The 17,808-nt window shown below is 41.6% G+C and overlaps 2 protein-coding genes across 6 annotated transcripts in view; both read left to right on the forward strand.

Moving 5' to 3' along the window:
• NCBP3 (nuclear cap binding subunit 3) overlaps positions 1-17,808 on the forward strand; it is a 50,809-nt gene that overhangs the window by 25,196 nt on the left and 7,805 nt on the right. For 3 of the 5 annotated variants that reach the window (XM_023518716.1, XM_023518717.1, XM_023518718.1), the window contains exons 8-14: positions 3,710-3,809; positions 4,092-4,195; positions 6,613-6,922; positions 10,590-10,744; positions 13,031-13,192; positions 14,306-14,468; positions 14,931-15,431. In XM_023518716.1, the coding sequence (XP_023374484.1) occupies positions 3,710-3,809; positions 4,092-4,195; positions 6,613-6,922; positions 10,590-10,744; positions 13,031-13,192; positions 14,306-14,468; positions 14,931-15,039 (1,103 nt within the window). In that variant the 3' untranslated portion in view covers positions 15,040-15,431. Of the gene's footprint in view, positions 1-3,709; positions 3,810-4,091; positions 4,196-6,612; positions 6,923-10,589; positions 10,745-13,030; positions 13,193-14,305; positions 15,432-17,808 lie in introns of those variants that run through there. The other 2 variants (XR_002775600.1, XM_003799051.3) reach the window with 2 other exon arrangements.
• Positions 16,622-17,808, forward strand: part of ITGAE (integrin subunit alpha E) — a 73,867-nt gene continuing 72,680 nt past the window's right edge. Inside the window, exon 1 of the mRNA XM_023518703.1 lies at positions 16,622-16,634. Within this exon, the coding sequence (XP_023374471.1) occupies positions 16,622-16,634 (13 nt within the window). The remainder of the gene's footprint in view (positions 16,635-17,808) is intronic.

Here is a 17,808-nt window from a genome sequence, read left to right on the forward strand (position 1 = left end):
TTTTTTTTTTTAAAGAGAGACTCTCACTCTGCTGCCCAGGCTAGAATACCATGCATCAGCCTAACTCATAGCAACCTCAAAGTCCTGGGCTCAGGTGAGCTTCCGGCCTCTGCCCCCTGAGTAGCTGGGACTATAGGCGCCTGCCACAACAACTGGTTAATTTTTCTATTTCTTTTTCTTGTTTTTTTTTTAAGTACAGATGAAGTCTTGCTCTTGCTTAGGCTGATCTCAAAGCTCTTGAGCTTAAGCAATCTGCCTGCTTTGGTTTCCCAGTATGCTAGTATTATAGGCTTGAACCGCTGTGCCTAACCTATGTAAACATTTTTCATCATACTTTTTGATTTATTATAAGAATATCCTCCTGGACATTGCTAACCTGCTATACAGTTCTAATTCCCTCCTCATAAGACTTTTTATGCACATTGACTTTTGGTGGGCATTTCAAAATATGTATGTGTGAAGGCCAGGCGCAGTGGCTCACACCTGTAATCCTAGCACTCTGGGAGGCCGAGGAGGGCTGATTGCCTGAGCTCACAAGTTCGAGACCAGCCTGAGCTAGAGCAAGACCCCCCCTCTCTAAAAATAGCTGGGCATTGTGACGGGCGGCCGCAATCCCAGCTACTTGAGAGGCTGAGGCAAGAGATCACTCGAGCCTTAGAGTCTAAGGTTGCTGTGAGCTGTGACACCATGGCCCTCTACCAGGGTGACAAAGTGAGACTTTATCTCAAAATAAATAAATAAATAAAAATATGTGTATGTGCTTATGTATATATACACATAATAGGTTTTTTTTTTTTTTTTGAGACGGAGTTTTACTCTGTTGTCCTGGGTAGAATACTGTAGCATCATAGCTCACAGCAATCTCAAACTCTTGGGCTCAAGCTGTCCTCTTGCCTCAGCCTCCCATATAGTACATAGTAGTCTTTTGAATCATTTTAAAGCTGGAGATAAAAACTTTTCACCCCCTGGCTTGGTACCCATAGCACAGTGGTTATGGTGCCAGCCATATGCACCGAAGGTGGCAGGTTCGGACTTGGCCCGGGCCACCTACACAACTGTAACAAGAAACATAGGTGGGCGTTGTGGCAGGTGCCTATAGTCCCAGCTACTTGGGAGACTGAGGCAAGAGAATCACTTAAGCCCAAGAGTTTGAGGTTGCTGTGAGCTGTGACGCCACAGCACTCTACTGAGGGAGATGCAGTGAGACACTGTCTCAAAAAAACACCAAAAAAACTTTCACCCCTAAATACTTCAATATGTATTTCCAGAATAAGGACATTTTCTTACACATAGCAGAGCTATCAAAATTAGGAAATTTAACATTAGTACAATACATTAATCCATCATGCATGTTCAGATTTTGTCAGTTCCAGTAACGTACTTATATTAGTTTGGACTTGTGGATTCTTATTCTGTGGGTTATCATCCATTAGTATTATTTTGATTGACAAATTTTCTTTGATTTGCCCAGTAAAGTCCCCTTAAACTATATGTTGACATGCCCTTTTGATTCTTTAAGCACTTTCTTACTTTATGGCACAACAGAACATCTTACTTTTTTTTTTTTTTTTGGATAGTATTGCTTTGTTGCCCTCAGTAGAGTGCTGTGGCATCATAGCTCATGGCAACCTCCAACTCTTGGGCTGAAGCGATTCTCTTGCCTCAGCCTCCCGAGTAGCTGGGACTACAGGTGCCTGCCACAACGCCTGGCTATTTATTTATGTATTTATTTATTTTTTTGCAGTTTTGGCTGGGGCTGGGTTTGAACCACCACCTCCGGCATATGGGGCCAGCACCTACTCCTTTGAGCCACAGGTACCACCCCGCTTGGCTATTTCTTAGAGATGGTGTCACGCTCTTGTTCGAGCTGGTCTCGAACCCATGAGCTTAGGCAGTCCACCCACTCTGGCCTCCCAGAGTGCTAGGATTGCAGGTGTGAGCCACCACACTGGGCAGAACATCTTACTTTTCAGTACTCTTTTTGTACTTTATTTGGTCCAGAAGTGGATCTAGAATCAGCCATTTCTCCAAGGAGCTGGAGGCATGGTTTTTAGTGGGGATGGGGGTGAACATACTGTTTGTATTGTCATTTTTACCTGTAGCTCTGGATATATTTATAGTGGCATTTGTCCTTTGCAGTCAGAGTGCCCAAGAAACGGTTGAAGGTCTTTATGTCACAACTTTTGACACTAACTTGTGATTACTCACCACCTTTCTTTCTTTTTGACTGGCATTTTAACTTAAATGTGATCTTACCACATTTATTCATTTGAGTGCCTATATGAGTACGTTCTAGAGGTATAATTCTGTGCCATTTTTCTTTAAGCCATTTTGAGGAACACCACATAAGCTGGAAAAAACAATTTACTATGGGGTTACCTATAGTCTCTTTGTTTCTTCCCCTCCCATTCCCTGTCCTCTTTCCTCTTTTTTCCCCTCTTCTGCCTTTCCCTCCCATCCCCAGATTTCACTCTGTTGCCCGGGCAAGAGTGCAGTGGGACAATCATAACTTACTGTAGCCTCTAACTCTTGGGCTCAAGGCATCCTCCCATCTCAGCCTCCCCAGTAGCTAGGCCTATAGGCACTTAACACTACACAAAGCTCATTTCTATTTGTACAGATAGATTCTTGCTCTGTTGCCTTGGCTGGACTCCAAGTTCTAGCCTCAAGCAGTCCTCCTACCTCAGCTTCCCAAAGTGCTGGGATTATAGGCATGAGGCACTGCACCTGGCCATAATCTGTTTATTTAACCCTCATTCTATATTGTTGGAGTATTGTCAATCAGAAATGAGTATTTAGGGGGCAGCAAAAAATGCTACTTTTCCAAGAAAGCCTTTTTGATTCCTGAGTACCTGTAATGACTAACGCTCTCTTAGGCCTCTTGGAAGAACCTTATATCTTACATTGCTGTGTATTTTTAAATTTTTCTCTATTGAGTCAGGCAGCTCCTAAACAGTAAGTTAACCTTATCCACCTCTGTATTATACTCTAATCCTCTCCACACTGCATTGCCTTAGTAGGCACTCAGAGAGTGAATGTTTATAGTAGATCTTTCCTTTTTGTTGGCAGATTGTGTCAATCTGATCTCAGCTATGGAAAACATTCGTTGTTTTTTTTTTTTTTTTTTAAAGACCGAGTCTCATTTTGTCACCCTGGGTAGAGTGCCGTGTTCACAGCTTATAGCAACCTCCAGCTCTTGGGCTTAGGCGATTCTCTTGCCTCAGCCTCCAGAGCAGCTGGGACTCCAGGTGCCTGCCACAATGCCCGGCTATTTTTTGTTGCAGTTTGTCTGGGGCCAGTGCCCTATTCACTGAGCCATAGGCGCCGCCCTTTTTTTTTTTCCCTTGAATCATTTCAACAGTGTTGAATGATTTCTTTTTTTTTGGAGACTGGAGCCTCAAGCTGTCCCCCTGGGTAGAGTGCCATGGCATCATGCTCACAGCACCTCCAACTCCTGGGCTCAAGCGAGTCTCCTGCCTCAGCCTCCCAAGTATCTGGGACTACAGGCGCCCACCACAACGCCTGGCCATTTTTTGGTTGCAGCCATCATTGTTGTTTGGCGGCCCGGGCTGGGGATTCGAACCCTCCACCTTAGGTGTATGTGGCTGGCGTCTTAGCCACTTGAGCCACAGGCGCCGAGCCTTGAATGATTTCTTAAATCATTCACACCCACGAGAAATCCTAGGTAACTATTGTAATTAATTTTTAGATGACAAAAAGGAACTTGGAGCAGCTAGAAGAAGTCAGTATTATATGAAATATGGGAATCCAAATTATGGAGGCATGAAAGGAATTCTTAGCAATTCATGGTGAGTCCCAAACCTTAAAATATAATAGCTGACTAGTTCTTAAGCTTTTCTTAATCCTTCAGTTGGTATTCTGTAATGGAATGTCTAAACCTCATGTGTTCCAGGAGGGACACAAGAGGGAAGAATTCAAAGTTGATGTGGAAATGCCAAGTTTCACTTTCATTTAAAATATCTCTGTTTCAGCATTTAACATTGAGTCAGTGTGTAGTTGGAATAAATTAGTACTTTTCAGGGTCCTTCCTATTAGTTTTTGATTATGTGCTTATTTTGGCAATGTTTCAGGAAGCGAAGATATCATTCCCGTCGAATTCAGCGGGATGTGATCAAGAAGAGAGCCCTGATTGGGGATGATGTTGGCTTGACGTCGTATAAACACCGACATTCCGGTAGTTGCCTGCTCAGCTCTTGGGTAGACACATGTTTGGCTCCCGAAATCATATTTTTATTCTTAATACAGTCTTTTAAGGTTCCAAACTTTATCATCCTCTCTTCCTTGCCCTCACCCTCTGCCAACATATAGGAAAGTAAGTCATGTCACAATTAATTTTGTATTGCCCATACAAAGAGGTCAAATGATTTTATAAAAACTAATAAGATCAAATGTGACATAGGGAAATTTAAAACAGATTTTTTCTTAGAAACCTAATTCTTCTATTAATATCAACAGCTACATAAAAAGTTTTTGAAATTATTTTATTAGATAAACTGATTTTATTGTTCCTTTTCTTATAATGGAAATAGGCTGCTATTGAGTGCTTTATGTTTATTGGCTATGTACATGAATGACTTAGAAAAGTGGGATGTTATGACTTGGGTTTCTTTTGGGGGCCTTTTTTGTGCTTATTGTAAAAGAATCATTTTCATTGTGTTTTATAAAGATTTGTTTTTATTTTGAGCTTAATCAATGGAATATTCTATGTGCTTTATAGCTAGCCAAGTCAGCATACAGAATAATATGCACACACATTTATCATTATAATGGGGAAAGGAAGAGATGAAGACAGCCCACTTTTATTTAGTGTGTATATATGGTATACAAAATTATACTTTTGAGATGTGCATATTAATTATATACATATTTTTCTGTTACATAGTAACACTTTTCCAATTCAGCTACTTTAAGATATTTTCATCATATACCAGGGGTCCTCAAACTTTTTAAACAGGGGCCCAGTTCACTGTCCCTCAGACCATTGGAGGGCCGGACTGCAGGCCCCAGGATGAGTCAGCTGCTAAGCAGGACAGGCGGTGGCAGCAAAAACACCTGGTAGGCCAGATAAATATCCTCGGCAGACCGCATATGGCCTGCAGGCTGTAGTTTGAGGATGCCTGTCACATACCGTTCATATCCCGTTAAAGCAGTGGTTCTCAACATTCCTAGTGCTGCAGCCCTTTAATATAGTTCCTGTGGGTCATGATCCATAGGTTGAGAACTGCTGTATTAACGGAATTAAAAAGAAAATTGCCCCTAATTCTAATATCCTAATATGACAGTTGATTTCATCTTAATTTTTCCTGTTTGTCTATTTTCATAATAAATAAAAATTATTCTTGTGAACACATATAATTTATATTCTACTTTCATTTATCACTAGTATTTATCTGTGAGCTTCAAAGTTACCACAGACTTTTATTATTTGTTATGGTTGTGTTCTATAAAGCTGTAGTTCCTAATGCCTGATCTGTGGCCTATGAAGAACTGGGCTGCTGAATCACTGCCTGAGCTCTGCCTCCTATCTCATCTTCCCTACCCCCTACCTGACCATTTGTAGAAAAACTGTCTTCCATAAAACCAGTGTCTGGTGCCAAAAAGGTTCCAGTCCATGGCCTGTTAGGAATCAGGTTGCACAGTTGGAGGTGAGTGGTGGTGAGTGAGGGAAGCTTCATCTGTATTTACAGCCACTTCCATCCCTCGCATTACTGCCTACCACCTGAGCTCTGCAGCCTCTCCTATGCCCCACCCCCTTGGAAAAATTATCTTACATTAAACTGGTCCCTGGCACCAAAAAGGTTGGGGACTTTCGTATAAAGTCACTTTGAACATCAATTTAGGAAATGAACCATATGAAGCCTCTGGTCATATCATTTTTGTGGCTGATCGCTAATATAACCTTGTTTTACATGTGTTTCTGTTTAAAGACACCTTATTTATAAATATTGTTAATTTATTAACTTTGAGCTTATGGCCAGTAGCTCTATTATAACTCATGCCTGAATGAAGCTTATCTAACACATGTAGTATCTCCATAAGGCATATCACAGCCTTGATGTTATGAACACTAGGTAGCATTTCAGCACTAGGCTTGAGAGCCATTTAAAACCATGTAATCACCAACAAAAATTACAAAAATGTGAAAAATGTGGCATTTGATAAGACTGTGAAAAGGGTATTTACAGTGTGAGATGAAACAAGAAGGCAGAGTGTTGCTTTGTTGGACCTGAGTTGGGAACATACATGTCTGGTGATTCACTTTTTTTTTTTTGCTGCTCTGTGCATGTCCACAAACATCCATGAAAGGGCTGCAAGTATTAATCTTGGAGTTATAAATAGATTTGCCAAATTTGCAAGTACAAAATCTGTGAATGAGGATCAGCTACATTTTAAATGACTAATATTTTATGAGGCTGCTACATCATCCTGTATTCTCCCGTTGTCAGAATAGTGTACAGTTTGGACCATTATAGATAAGGCTCCTATAAAATCTCAGAGATGGGAAGCCTGTCTTTTAAAAAGATTACCAATATAGAGAAGAAAATTGAAGTTTAGCACTTGCCCTAATGTTTTCTGGTTAAATTTCTTCAGGACTAGTGAATGTTCCTGAGGAACCCATTGAAGAGGAAGAAGAAGAGGAGGAGGAGGAGGAGGAGGAGGAAGATGAAGACCAGGACATGGATGCAGATGACAGAGTGGTGGTGGAGTACCATGAGGAACTGCCAGCTCTCAAACAGTCCCGGGAGCGAAGTGCATCTCGGCGGTCCAGTACCAGCAGCTCAGACTCAGATGAAATGGACTATGATCTAGAACTGAAAATGATTTCCACTCCTTCACCAAAGAAAAGCATGAAAATGACTATGTATGCTGATGAAGTGGAATCTCAATTGAAAAATATTAGGTAAAAAAATTTTTTTAGATCAGTGCTAGCTTTTAATATGATTAAATACCAGCTAATCCACCCACCTCAGCTTCCTGGAGTGCTAGGATTATAGGTGTGAGCCAATGTGCCCAAAAATTACGCTATCATTTATGAGGCATTTATTCTTCATTATTTATGTATACTTAAAAAAAATTGAATACTTGTGTTTCGTGTTCCCTGTTTTAGAGCAAGATTATGAAAAGAGAGTTTTAATTATATATAAATCAGAACTCAGCTGGATTAGAAGTGAAATACATAGAGTAATCTATATCAGCTGTGCTGCAAGAACATAGGTGGTTTTTAACTCATTATTTTGGGTATGAAAGCAATTTAGCTCATCTCACAGGAAACAAAACAAGTGCTGAATCATGAAGGCCCTATATATTTTTTACATGCCTCTCATTTTTTCTTTCCTTTGATTTCTTACCTACTGTGCTTGAGTCTTTTTGTTTTTTTTTTTTTTTTGAGACTGGAGCCTCAAGCTGTCCCCCTGGGTAGAGTGCCATGGCATCATGCTCACAGCAACCTCCAACTCCTGGCTCAAGTGAGTCTTCTGCCTCAGCCTCCCAAGTAGCTGGGACTACAGGCGCCCACCACAGCGCCTGGCCATTTTTTGGTTGCAGCCATAATTGTTGTTTGGTGGGCCCGGGCTGGATTCGAACCTGCCACCTTGGGTGTACGTGGCTGGCGCCTTAGCCACTTGAGCCACAGGCACCAAGCCCTGTGCTTGAGTCTTGAACAGGTAACCACTTGAGAGGATATTGGCAATAGATGGGCTATGGAAGAAGTGTCAGCAAATAGGAAAAAGCAAATTTAGCCATAACTAAATAGAAAGGCTACCGACGCTATTCAGCCATGTGCCTATAGATAAATCCACCAATCACAGAAAAAGGACTAGTTCCCTGAAACCTCTGTTTAGTTAGCTTCTAGCCCTTGTAATTCATCTGCTCAGATACCCCAGCATGGTTGGGTAAGGAGGGGGCAATAGAGTACAGGCTGCAGGCTACAGGACAGGGGCAGCTGAGGTTCGGGGGTGGTAGGGGTCTGGGTCAGGTACTGTGTCATCTGATGGGCCTGCCAACCCAGGGAGTCACCTTCTAATTTTATAATCACTTTTACCTGTTCTAAGCATCCAGTTTCCCCTTTGTACAAGCAGTGATCCTTGTTAAAAAAGCAATAGACAATATAAAAGTGAAAATCACCTATATTTTCATTCTTTCCTATAAAACAACTGTTAACAATGAAATAACCTTTCAGGTATTTTTATGCATATGTATGTAACACATGGATGAATATATATCTATTTATATAGATGAAAAATGTATAATGCAAAACAATATAAATCGTATAACTTCGTTTTTTTTTTTTTTTTTTTTTTTGTAGAGACAGAATCTCACTTTATCGCCCTTGGTAGAGTGCCATGGTGTCACATAGTTCGCAGCAACGTCCAAATCCTGGGCTTAGGCGATTCTCCTGCCTCAGCCTCCTGAGTAGCTGGGACCACAGGCACCTGCTACAATGCCCGGCTATTTTTTGTTGCAGTTTGGCCAGGGCCAGGTTTGAACATGCCACCCTTGATATATGGGGCTGGCACCCTACGCACTGAGCAATAGGCGCTGCCCCATAACTTCATTCTTATACTCATTTTATATGAATAGAATAGATATGGAATAGATATATTCATATATAATAGATATTTTCATATAAAAATGAGTATAAGAATAAAATTATGGCTTGGCGCCTGTGACTCAAGTGGCTAAGGTGCCAGCCACATACACTTAAGGTGGCGAGTTTGAATCCAGCCCGATCCCACCAAACAACAATGACGGCTGCAACCAAAAAACAGCTGGGTGTTGTGGCGGGTACCTGTGGTCCCAGCTATTTGGGAGGCTGAGGCAGGAGACTCTCTTGAGCCCAGGAGTTGGAGGTTGCTGTGAGCTGTGATGCCACAGCACTCTACTCAGGGTGACAGCTTGAGGCTCTGTCTCCAAAAAAAAAGAATAAAGTTATGCTATTTATATTGTTTTGCATTATATGTTTTTCATTTAATATATATAGTATTGTAGACTTTTTTTTTTTTGAGACAGAGTTTCACTTATTAACCCTTGGTAGAGTGCCGCGAAGTCACAGCTCACAGCAACCTCCAACTCCTTGGGCTTAGGTGATTCTCTTGCCTCAGCCTTCTGAGTAGCTGGGACTACAAATGCCCTCTATAATGCCCGGCCATTTTTTTGTTGCAGTTTGGCGGGGGCTGGGTTTGAACCCACCACCCTCGGTATATGGGGCTGGCGCCCTACTCACTGAGCCATAGGCGCCGCCTGACATTGTTATTTTTTTAATTGTATATTTCCCATTGTTTGGAAATATCAGGATTTACTTAAGCAATCCCTTTTTGATGGACATTTAGGTTTTTCCTTATTATTAGACTAAATTCCTCAATGTCCAGTTATTGTGCAAAACAATATGCATGTTTTAAAATGTGGTGAGTGTTTCTATATTTCCTTTCAGAAAAGTTTTAATATCACTCACATTACCACCTTTTACCTACATTTTCACTATCCTTAGCTGTAATCATCCTTTGTAATCTCTGCTGGTTTCACGGACCAGAAAAAGAAAAAAAGGTTATTTTACTGTGCATGTCTTCAATTACTAGTGGGGATGAGCAGGTTCCATGAGGGCAGATAGTATATCCACAGTTTCAGGGGTTAAAAATCTAGGGATGCTCTCTGTAAGGCAGTGGTTCGCAACCTTTCTAATGCCTCAGCCTTTTAATACAGTTTCTGTGGGTCGTGACAGGTTGAGAACCGCTGCTCTAAGGTGTTCTTGGTGATGTATTTGGGAGGAAGAAAAAAGACTACTCAAGCTGCTTTTGTTTGCATGGTCTCGTTCACATCCTTATTTTTAGTTTTTGGAAAACTTTTGCTTGAGGATACCACGAGAATAATGCTGATGGCTAGCATGGTAGTAGACCTCTTTAAAGGAGAAGTTTGCCTTAACTTTAAAGAAAGGGATTATAGACCCTACTATGTCTTAACTACACTCCAATTTTAGCAGGGATGAGCAGAGAGCCTCCAGCTCTTTGTAGACCTCTACTTGATGTTTGTCTCAGGAGGAGGGAACTTGTAATTACATGCTGTGTGATAGCGCACAGATATTATATGTAGAAACTACCTTGGAAAACTGTCTGTACACAGGTTGATCATGGTGGTTGTTTTTTTTTTCTAAATAGAGACAGAGTCTTACTTTACTGCCCTCAGTAGAGTGCTGTGGTGTCACAGCTCACAGCAACCTCCAACTCCTGGGCTTAGGTAATTCTCTTGCCTCAGCCTCCTGAGTAGCTGGGACTACAGGTGCTCATCACAACATCCAGCTGTTCCTTGGTTGCAGTTTGGCTGGGGCCAGGTTTGAACCTGCCACCCTTAGTATATGGGGCCGGCACCCTATCCACTGAGCCCCAGGTGCCGCCCGATTATGGTTTTTGTAAGCAGATAATTATCAGTGTGTGGTATTTGTGAGTCAGTGTTGGCCATATTAGATTCAGTTTTTTAAATGGTTTACCTCACAGTATGAAATTATTGCTTTGGGTCTTATCTCACAGTTGTATTTTGTTAACTGTACTTCCTACCTTTTTTTTTTTTTTTTTAAGGAACTCCATGAGGGCAGATAGTATATCCTCAAGCAATATCAAAAACCGAATTGGTAACAAAGTACCACCTGAGAAATTTGCAGATGTCCGACATCTATTAGATGAAAAACGTCAGCACTCACGTCCACGGCCTCCAGCCAGCAATACTAAGTCAGGTAGGTATTCTTCTTCATTTGTGTTTCTGCCTTCATTCTGAGCTCCAGAAAGCAAATTGGGTAGGGATATGTTACTGGATAAAAAAATTGTCATTTATGAGCTGATTTAGTTGTCCTGATTTCATCTAAATTTGGGAGTAGGCATTGGAATTTCAAGACATGAAAAATAATCAGACTATCACAAAACTGGCTTTCAATATTTTGGTCTCAGACAATTATAGCTGTGCCTTGTTATCTGTAAGGGACTGATTTCAGAAACACCCTATAGATATCAAAATCTTTGGATACCAGAATCCACAGATGCTTAAGTCTCTTATATAAAAAGACATCACATTGTATATAACCTGCACACATCCTGTCACACACTTCAGATCACCTCTGGATAACCTAATATAATGTAAATAGTTGTTCTGTATTTTTTAATTTTTTTAATCGTATTTTTTTTTTTTAGAGACAGAGTCTTACTTTGTCACCCTCAGTAGAGTGCTATGGCATCACAGCTCACAGCAACCTTCAGCTCTTGTGCTTAGGTGATTCGTTTGCCTCAGTCTCCCGAGTAGCTGGGATCACAGGCGCCCGCCACAATGCCCAGCTGTTTTTTGTTGCAGTTTGGCTGGGGCCGGGCTTGAACCCGTCACCCTTGGTATAAGGGGCTGGCGTCCTACTCACTGAGCCACAGGCGCTGCCCTTTAATCATATTTTTTTATTTGTTTTGTTTTGTTCAAATATAGTAGAACTTCTGTAAGTTGACCACCTAAAGGACTGTAATAAACTGGTGAACATACAGAGATGGTCAACATAGGGAATGAGGCCTATAGTACTGAGACATAGATATGGTACATGTCGTTCTGTGAAAATTACATCAACTTAAGGTGGTTCGTGTTGGGAGGTGGTCAACAATGGAGGTTCTACTGTACATTCAGTTGTGGTTGGTTGACTCCATTAATGTGGAATGCACACGTAAGGAGGGCATTTTACTCTGTATGTCATTGGTGCCCTTCATACACAAGAATAATAGAAATTAAGTTTATGTGCAGACACTCAAGTTCATAGATATTTGGCCCTGCCTGCTAGTTGCTGGGAATGTTGTAATGTTGTGAGTCTTTGGAGAGGATACAAAACCATCATAGGACCTACTAGGGGAATTGTGGAAGGCCTTTTAGAGAAAGTGGCCTTACAGCTAGGCCTTGGAGAGGAAATAAAATCTCAGTTAGGGCTTGGCACCTATAGCTCAGTGGTTAGGGGACCAGCCACATACACCAGGGCTGGCAGTTTCGAACCTGGCCTGGGCCTGCAATAATGACAACTGCAACAAAAAAATAGACATAGTCGGGCGTTGTGGCGGGCGCCTGTAGTCCCAGCTACTTGGGAGGCTTAAGGCAAGAGAATCACTTAAGCCCTAGAATTTGAGGTTGCTGTGAGCTGTGACACCACCGCTCTCTCTACCCAGGGCGACATAGTGAGACTCTGTCTCAAAAAAAAAAAAAAATTCTCAGTTGGCAAACCTGAGTTTTTAGGTGATCTTATATCTATTGATCTTATATCTGTTTTTAGAAAGATAAATTGGGAGGGATTGGGGTAGGGTAGAGAGTTAAGTAACTTAGGTCAGAGGCAGTGGAGACAGAACAGGATGAGAATAGGAATCCTGTCTGAGAAGCCTGAGTTAGTGCTGGGGATTAGGGAGGAAAGGGAAAGAAGCCAAGGAGCTCAAGCCCAAGTGACCAGAGAGATGGGGCACTGCTCTTTGGGAGAAGCTAATGCGACATGGGCAAAAGCCCATGGTAAGGCCTTGCTAAAGAATGTGTATGTGTTACTGTAATTAGGGGGCACTCAAAAGAGGACAGACAGATTTCTGAGGAGGATTAGAGAAAAACAAATTTGGTTTGGGATATCTTACCTTGATCCTTTGCTTTCTGCCAATCTCATTACATTTACTAATTCAATGTAATAAGTGTACTGAGAACTACTTATTTGTTCCCAGGTTGTGCCTTCTGCTCTCATGGAGCTCACAGTATTGTTTGTGAGCTGAAATTTTGTAAATTACTGAGTCTGCTAGGTTTTATCCCCAAAAAGTTGTTTCTGCTTCAGAAATTTCTTTCTGAAACAATTGGCTGAAGATTTTTTTCCCCTGATATGCCTTGTGTCCAACTGATATGATAGAAGCCTGCTTCTGTCGGGCCCTGCACCCTGACTCTAGGAGAATTGCTGTCAGATTCTTTCACAGTCTCAGCACAGAGACTAGAGCACACACATTTGGTCACAGCAGTACTTCTTTTCTTTTTCCAGATATACGTCAGCGATTAGGGAAAAGACCGTATTCTCCAGAAAAGGCTTTTAGTAGCAATCCAGTTGTTCGAAGAGAGCCCTCTTCTGATGTACATAGTAGGCTAGGTATTCCCAGACAAGATATTAAAGGCCTCTACTCCGATACTCGGGAGAAGAAATCAGGTTGGTAATACTCAAGACTGATGGGTATTGGGTAAGAGCAAAGGATAGAGTATAGCATAGAATACTTTCTTAGAAGGGGGAAAACAATAAATGCCAAATATAAATGGTTTTTCCCTCTTCCTGTATGATTATTGTCATCATCAGCATCTATCTTATCAACATATTGCTAATATTAAGGAAAGTTTAAAAAATGGAAGAAAAACAACATACTCCTGGTTCTTTAGCACAAATCCTTTTTGGTTTTATGTGTTCTGTTCCAGTCATTGTTCATATACATATGCAGCTTTATTCCTACACCAGCAAATAATTATGCAGCATAATCATTTTTCCACATTGTTACATTCTTCATAAATAAAACTTTTTTTTTTTTTTTTTTTTGAGACAGTCTCATTCTGTCTCCCTGGGTAGTGTGCTATGGTGTCAGCCTCATTCACAGCAACCTCAAACTCCTGGGCTCCAGCGATCCTCCTATCTCAGCCTCCCTGGTAGCTAAGACTACAGGTGGCTGCCACCATGCCTGACTGATTTTTCTATTTTTAGTAGAGACAGGGTCTTACTCTTGGCTCAGGCTGGTCTCAAAGTCTGGAGCTCAAGCGATCCTCCTGCATTGGCCTCCCAGAGTGCTAGGATTATAGGCGTGATCTTCCATGCCCAACCCATAAATAACAGTTTTAATTGCCTAATGGTGCGACTATTCCACAAAATTCTAAACATGCATTTCTATTTTGTTTAGTTTTTTTGGAAGATATATTTTAAAAATTAATGGATAATGAGCACAATCTCTGAAAGCTTACCATGTAAACAGCCCAGCCATCAATTTTCAGAATTTTAGAGCTGGAAAGGATTAGGGAATTGGCTGATTCTAGCACAATGAAGTGGCACGCAGGGTGGTATCTCAGCAGGGAGGGCAGGTGTGGGAGGAAACAGCCTCTCAGGTGATTCTGATGTGTCTACCTCAACAATGAGAATCTCCCATTGGGTCCAGACCCCTTTGTTTGTAAAAGGGGCTGTAGTCAAGGAAATAGGTTAAGTACCATAGACTACTGGCATTTCCTGCACTACCCTGGTTCTTGGTGTTGATTGTCAAACTGAAATGTTGTCTCGCCCAAATAGGTAGCTTATGGACTCGCTTAGGATCCGCACCCAAGACCAAAGAAAAGAATATGAAGAAAGTGGATCACAGGGTGCCTGGCACTGAGGAAGATGACTCCGAGCTACAAAGGGCATGGGGGGCTCTGATTAAGGAGAAAGAGCAATCTCGTCAAAAGAAGAGCCGGTTAGATAACTTACCATCTCTCCAGATTGAAGTTAGTCGGGAAAGCAGCTCTGGTTCAGAGGCAGAGTCCTGATGCCCTGGGGCCTATGGCAGCTGCCCCAAAGCCTGATGCTCCTGCACAGGGTGGGGTGCGTAGTAGGACCCTCCCCCTTCAGGAGCTGGTACCCTCTCACTCCTACTCACACAGTCACCCTCAGCTCTTGCTGATTCAGCAAGACATCTTGAGAATGTGACGAGCTTTGAAGGGCATCTCTCTATCTTTTGCTGCAGACTTATAGTTCTGGGCCCTTGATTCTTTTCCCACAACCCCACAAGCTTTACCCTTTGAGAAAAAGGCAACCCTCCAGATTTTGTAGACTTTTTCTTAATATTTTTAACATTGTGTCTTTTAAAGAAATGTTTTACACAGTTCATCCAAAGAGCAGAGAACTGAACTTCTCACTATTGCCTTGGCCCTGACAGCTGTTACCAGCACCCTTTTCCCAAGAAAAGTCAATTCCCAGGTGCTTATTGGACAGCCTTCGAGGGGGAAGATGAGGGAAGCTGCCAGCTCACCCTTCCAGGACCCTAGTGTGGGGGAGAATCTCACGGACCTGACCTCAGAGGTGCACCAGTGCCGCCCAGGTAGATAAGAGATGCAGCATTGATCGTGCTTCCGTTCTTCCCTCCGGGATTTCTAATGTAGGGGCCTCTTATTAGCTATCAGCTTGATGTGAAGATCAAGTTCAGTGTTGTGGGATTTTTAGAAACAAAAAACTATGACTTCTGGATTGGGGTTGATTTTTGTGCTAGGGGTGGGGTTATGGGTTAATGTTAAACAATTTTTAAGTCTGTATTATGTTTTAAAATATTAATGATTTAAAAGTTTTAATTTTATATGTGGAAATTCTTCCTGTTGGCTACAGGGGAAGCTCAAGTGGTGTCTTCTTTTGTGCTGTTAAATATATATTATATACTTTGGAAGAAGGCAAAGAGAGGAGTCTCATTATTTTTAAATGCTCCTAATTGTATAGTCTATTTGTTGTACATAGAGTTCAACTTGGTTTTTGGCCACTGTAGGAAAAAGAGTCCATCCATCTGAGATGGAGTACTGTTGTTTAACTTTGGAAATGACACATCAATATTTATTTTTTCTGTCTGCAACTTGTGGCACCTAAAGACTTCTTCAAAACTGGCAGATAATAGTTAGAAAAATTTTAGTTTACTTTTAGACTCCTTTCAGATTATTTTATCACGGAAAGGAGATAGATTATTTTGTTTTCCTTCTTGATTTTTATTTCGTATTTAATTTTGTATTCCTGTGCAGGCTTAAAAAATAGTGCTTGGCTTTGGTTCACTAATACTTAGGAGCTGAAGATAGTAATAAGCCTTTGTCCCTTTTATGATGTCTCAGCTCTTCACTTGGCTGGAGTGTAGTGTTCTGCACCTGCTGCAACCCTGAATCTTTGAGATGTTTACGTCTGACTGAGCTAATAATCACACTGATAGTTGACTACACTGTGGTGCCAGAAAGTGCAGACTGCTGTTGTTGATAAAGTAAAGGGCTGTAGGTCTTCGGGGCTGCAACAAAAACTGTATTGTCCTGTATTTTTTTGTTAACCTGCTTTTGTTTCCTCCCTTTAGAAAGATTAGAGCATATAACCATGATATGTTTCCACTCCCTAATAGGATTCTAGGGAAGGGGTGGTTCTAGAGGTAGTTCAAGTTTCTCTGCTGGGTGAGACCTAAAGTTTCTGAGATTTCTTGCTCAGATCTTGCCCTTTGAAGCACACAGCTAAGAGCTAGGTTCTTAGGTGGGGTCAGATTTGGGAAATTACAGAGTAAGAACTGCGTGGGCCTGAGAGTCAGAGACATGGATGCTAATTCCTGGCTCTGCTCCATGGACCTGGGCCTCAGTTTCCCCTTTTAGCAAATGAATGGGCTAGTTTCAGTGCTACTGGCCTTGTTGGTGCATCTCAGTGGTGTTTTAGTGTTCCCAAAGCCATCACTGCAGAGAGCTGGCTAGCACTGGTTCTGTTGCAAATGGAGGAAGTGTCAAGGAGATGGCTGAGCAGGGTGTGCATGAGGTTTGGGGCAGGGGCTCATCCCTGTCCTGTTATAGTCTGGTTCTACTAATGGGACAAAGGTGTCTTTTGGTCAGGGTCTCCGTCAACATGGTTTCTGAAGGTTAGAATATGCTCCTTTGCAGACTTGACTTTTTGTTTCCCAATCATGGCCCTTACCAGTAGTTCAGGCCCATTTGTCCCATGGCCTTTCAGCCCTCACACAGGGAAGACATCCTCTCTTACTCCCCAGCCGACACTTGGACACTCAAATCTTGGAATCTCTTGAGCATGCACCAAATGCCCAGGCCTTTTCTTTGCAGTTTAAGAGTGAAGATGAACAGTCAGGACAGTCCCCTGGCAGACCCCTTAGGGTGCTTTTATTCTGGATGCTCCCTCTACATCTAGGCAGCAGGGCTACACACTTTTTTGTATTCCTCTTAGTCTTGATATGTAGGAGATTTTATATACATTTTTGCTGCTTGATAATAATTGCAGATACCTCATTTCTGTTTCCCACTTTCCTCCTTTGGAGAGGTACCAGGTATCCAGGAGAACTTGTGAAGCCCACCACAAGAAGTAAACTCCCCTCATGCAACCCCTCCACCTCTGTCAGGAGTCTCTCCTGAGTTCGACCACTGTCCTATCCTGCTCCATCTGGGTAGTAGCCTTCTTACTGGTCTCTGTCCTGTCCTCTCTATTTTGCACACTGTACCCAAGACAGCTTTTGTTGTTGTTAGCAGGCTAATTGAGATATAATTTATATAAGCATATGCTTTACCAGAGTTGTGTGACCATCACCATAATCAATTTTAGAATACTTTGGTCACCAAAAAGAAACCCTGTACCCACTACCAGTCATTTCTCATTCCCTCTTCCCCTAATCTCTGGCAACTACTAATCTATTTTCCATCTCTATGGATTTGCCTATTCTGGACATTTTGTATAAATGTGTCTGTTTATGACTGGCTTCTTTTCATTTAACATATTTTCAAGGTTCGTCCATGTTGTAATGTATGTCAGTATTTCCTTTTTTAATGAAATGAATAATTATTAATTGCCAAATAATAGTCCATTGTATGGATATGCCCCCTTTTAGTTATCCATTTGTAATTAATGGACATTTGTGTTTCCACTTTGGCTATTATGAATAATGTTGCTGTGAACATTCATTTATAAGTTTTTTGTGTGTTCATTACTCTTAGGTTTATACCTAGAAGTGGACTTGCTAGATCATATGGTTACTAACCTTTTGAGGAACTTCTAGGCTGTTTTTCCAAGGAGTGGTATCATTTTCC

Source organism: Otolemur garnettii, unplaced genomic scaffold, assembly GCF_000181295.1.
Source record: "Otolemur garnettii isolate 467f Iridium unplaced genomic scaffold, OtoGar3 scaffold00145, whole genome shotgun sequence".
NCBI classification, from domain to species: domain Eukaryota; kingdom Metazoa; phylum Chordata; class Mammalia; order Primates; family Galagidae; genus Otolemur; species Otolemur garnettii.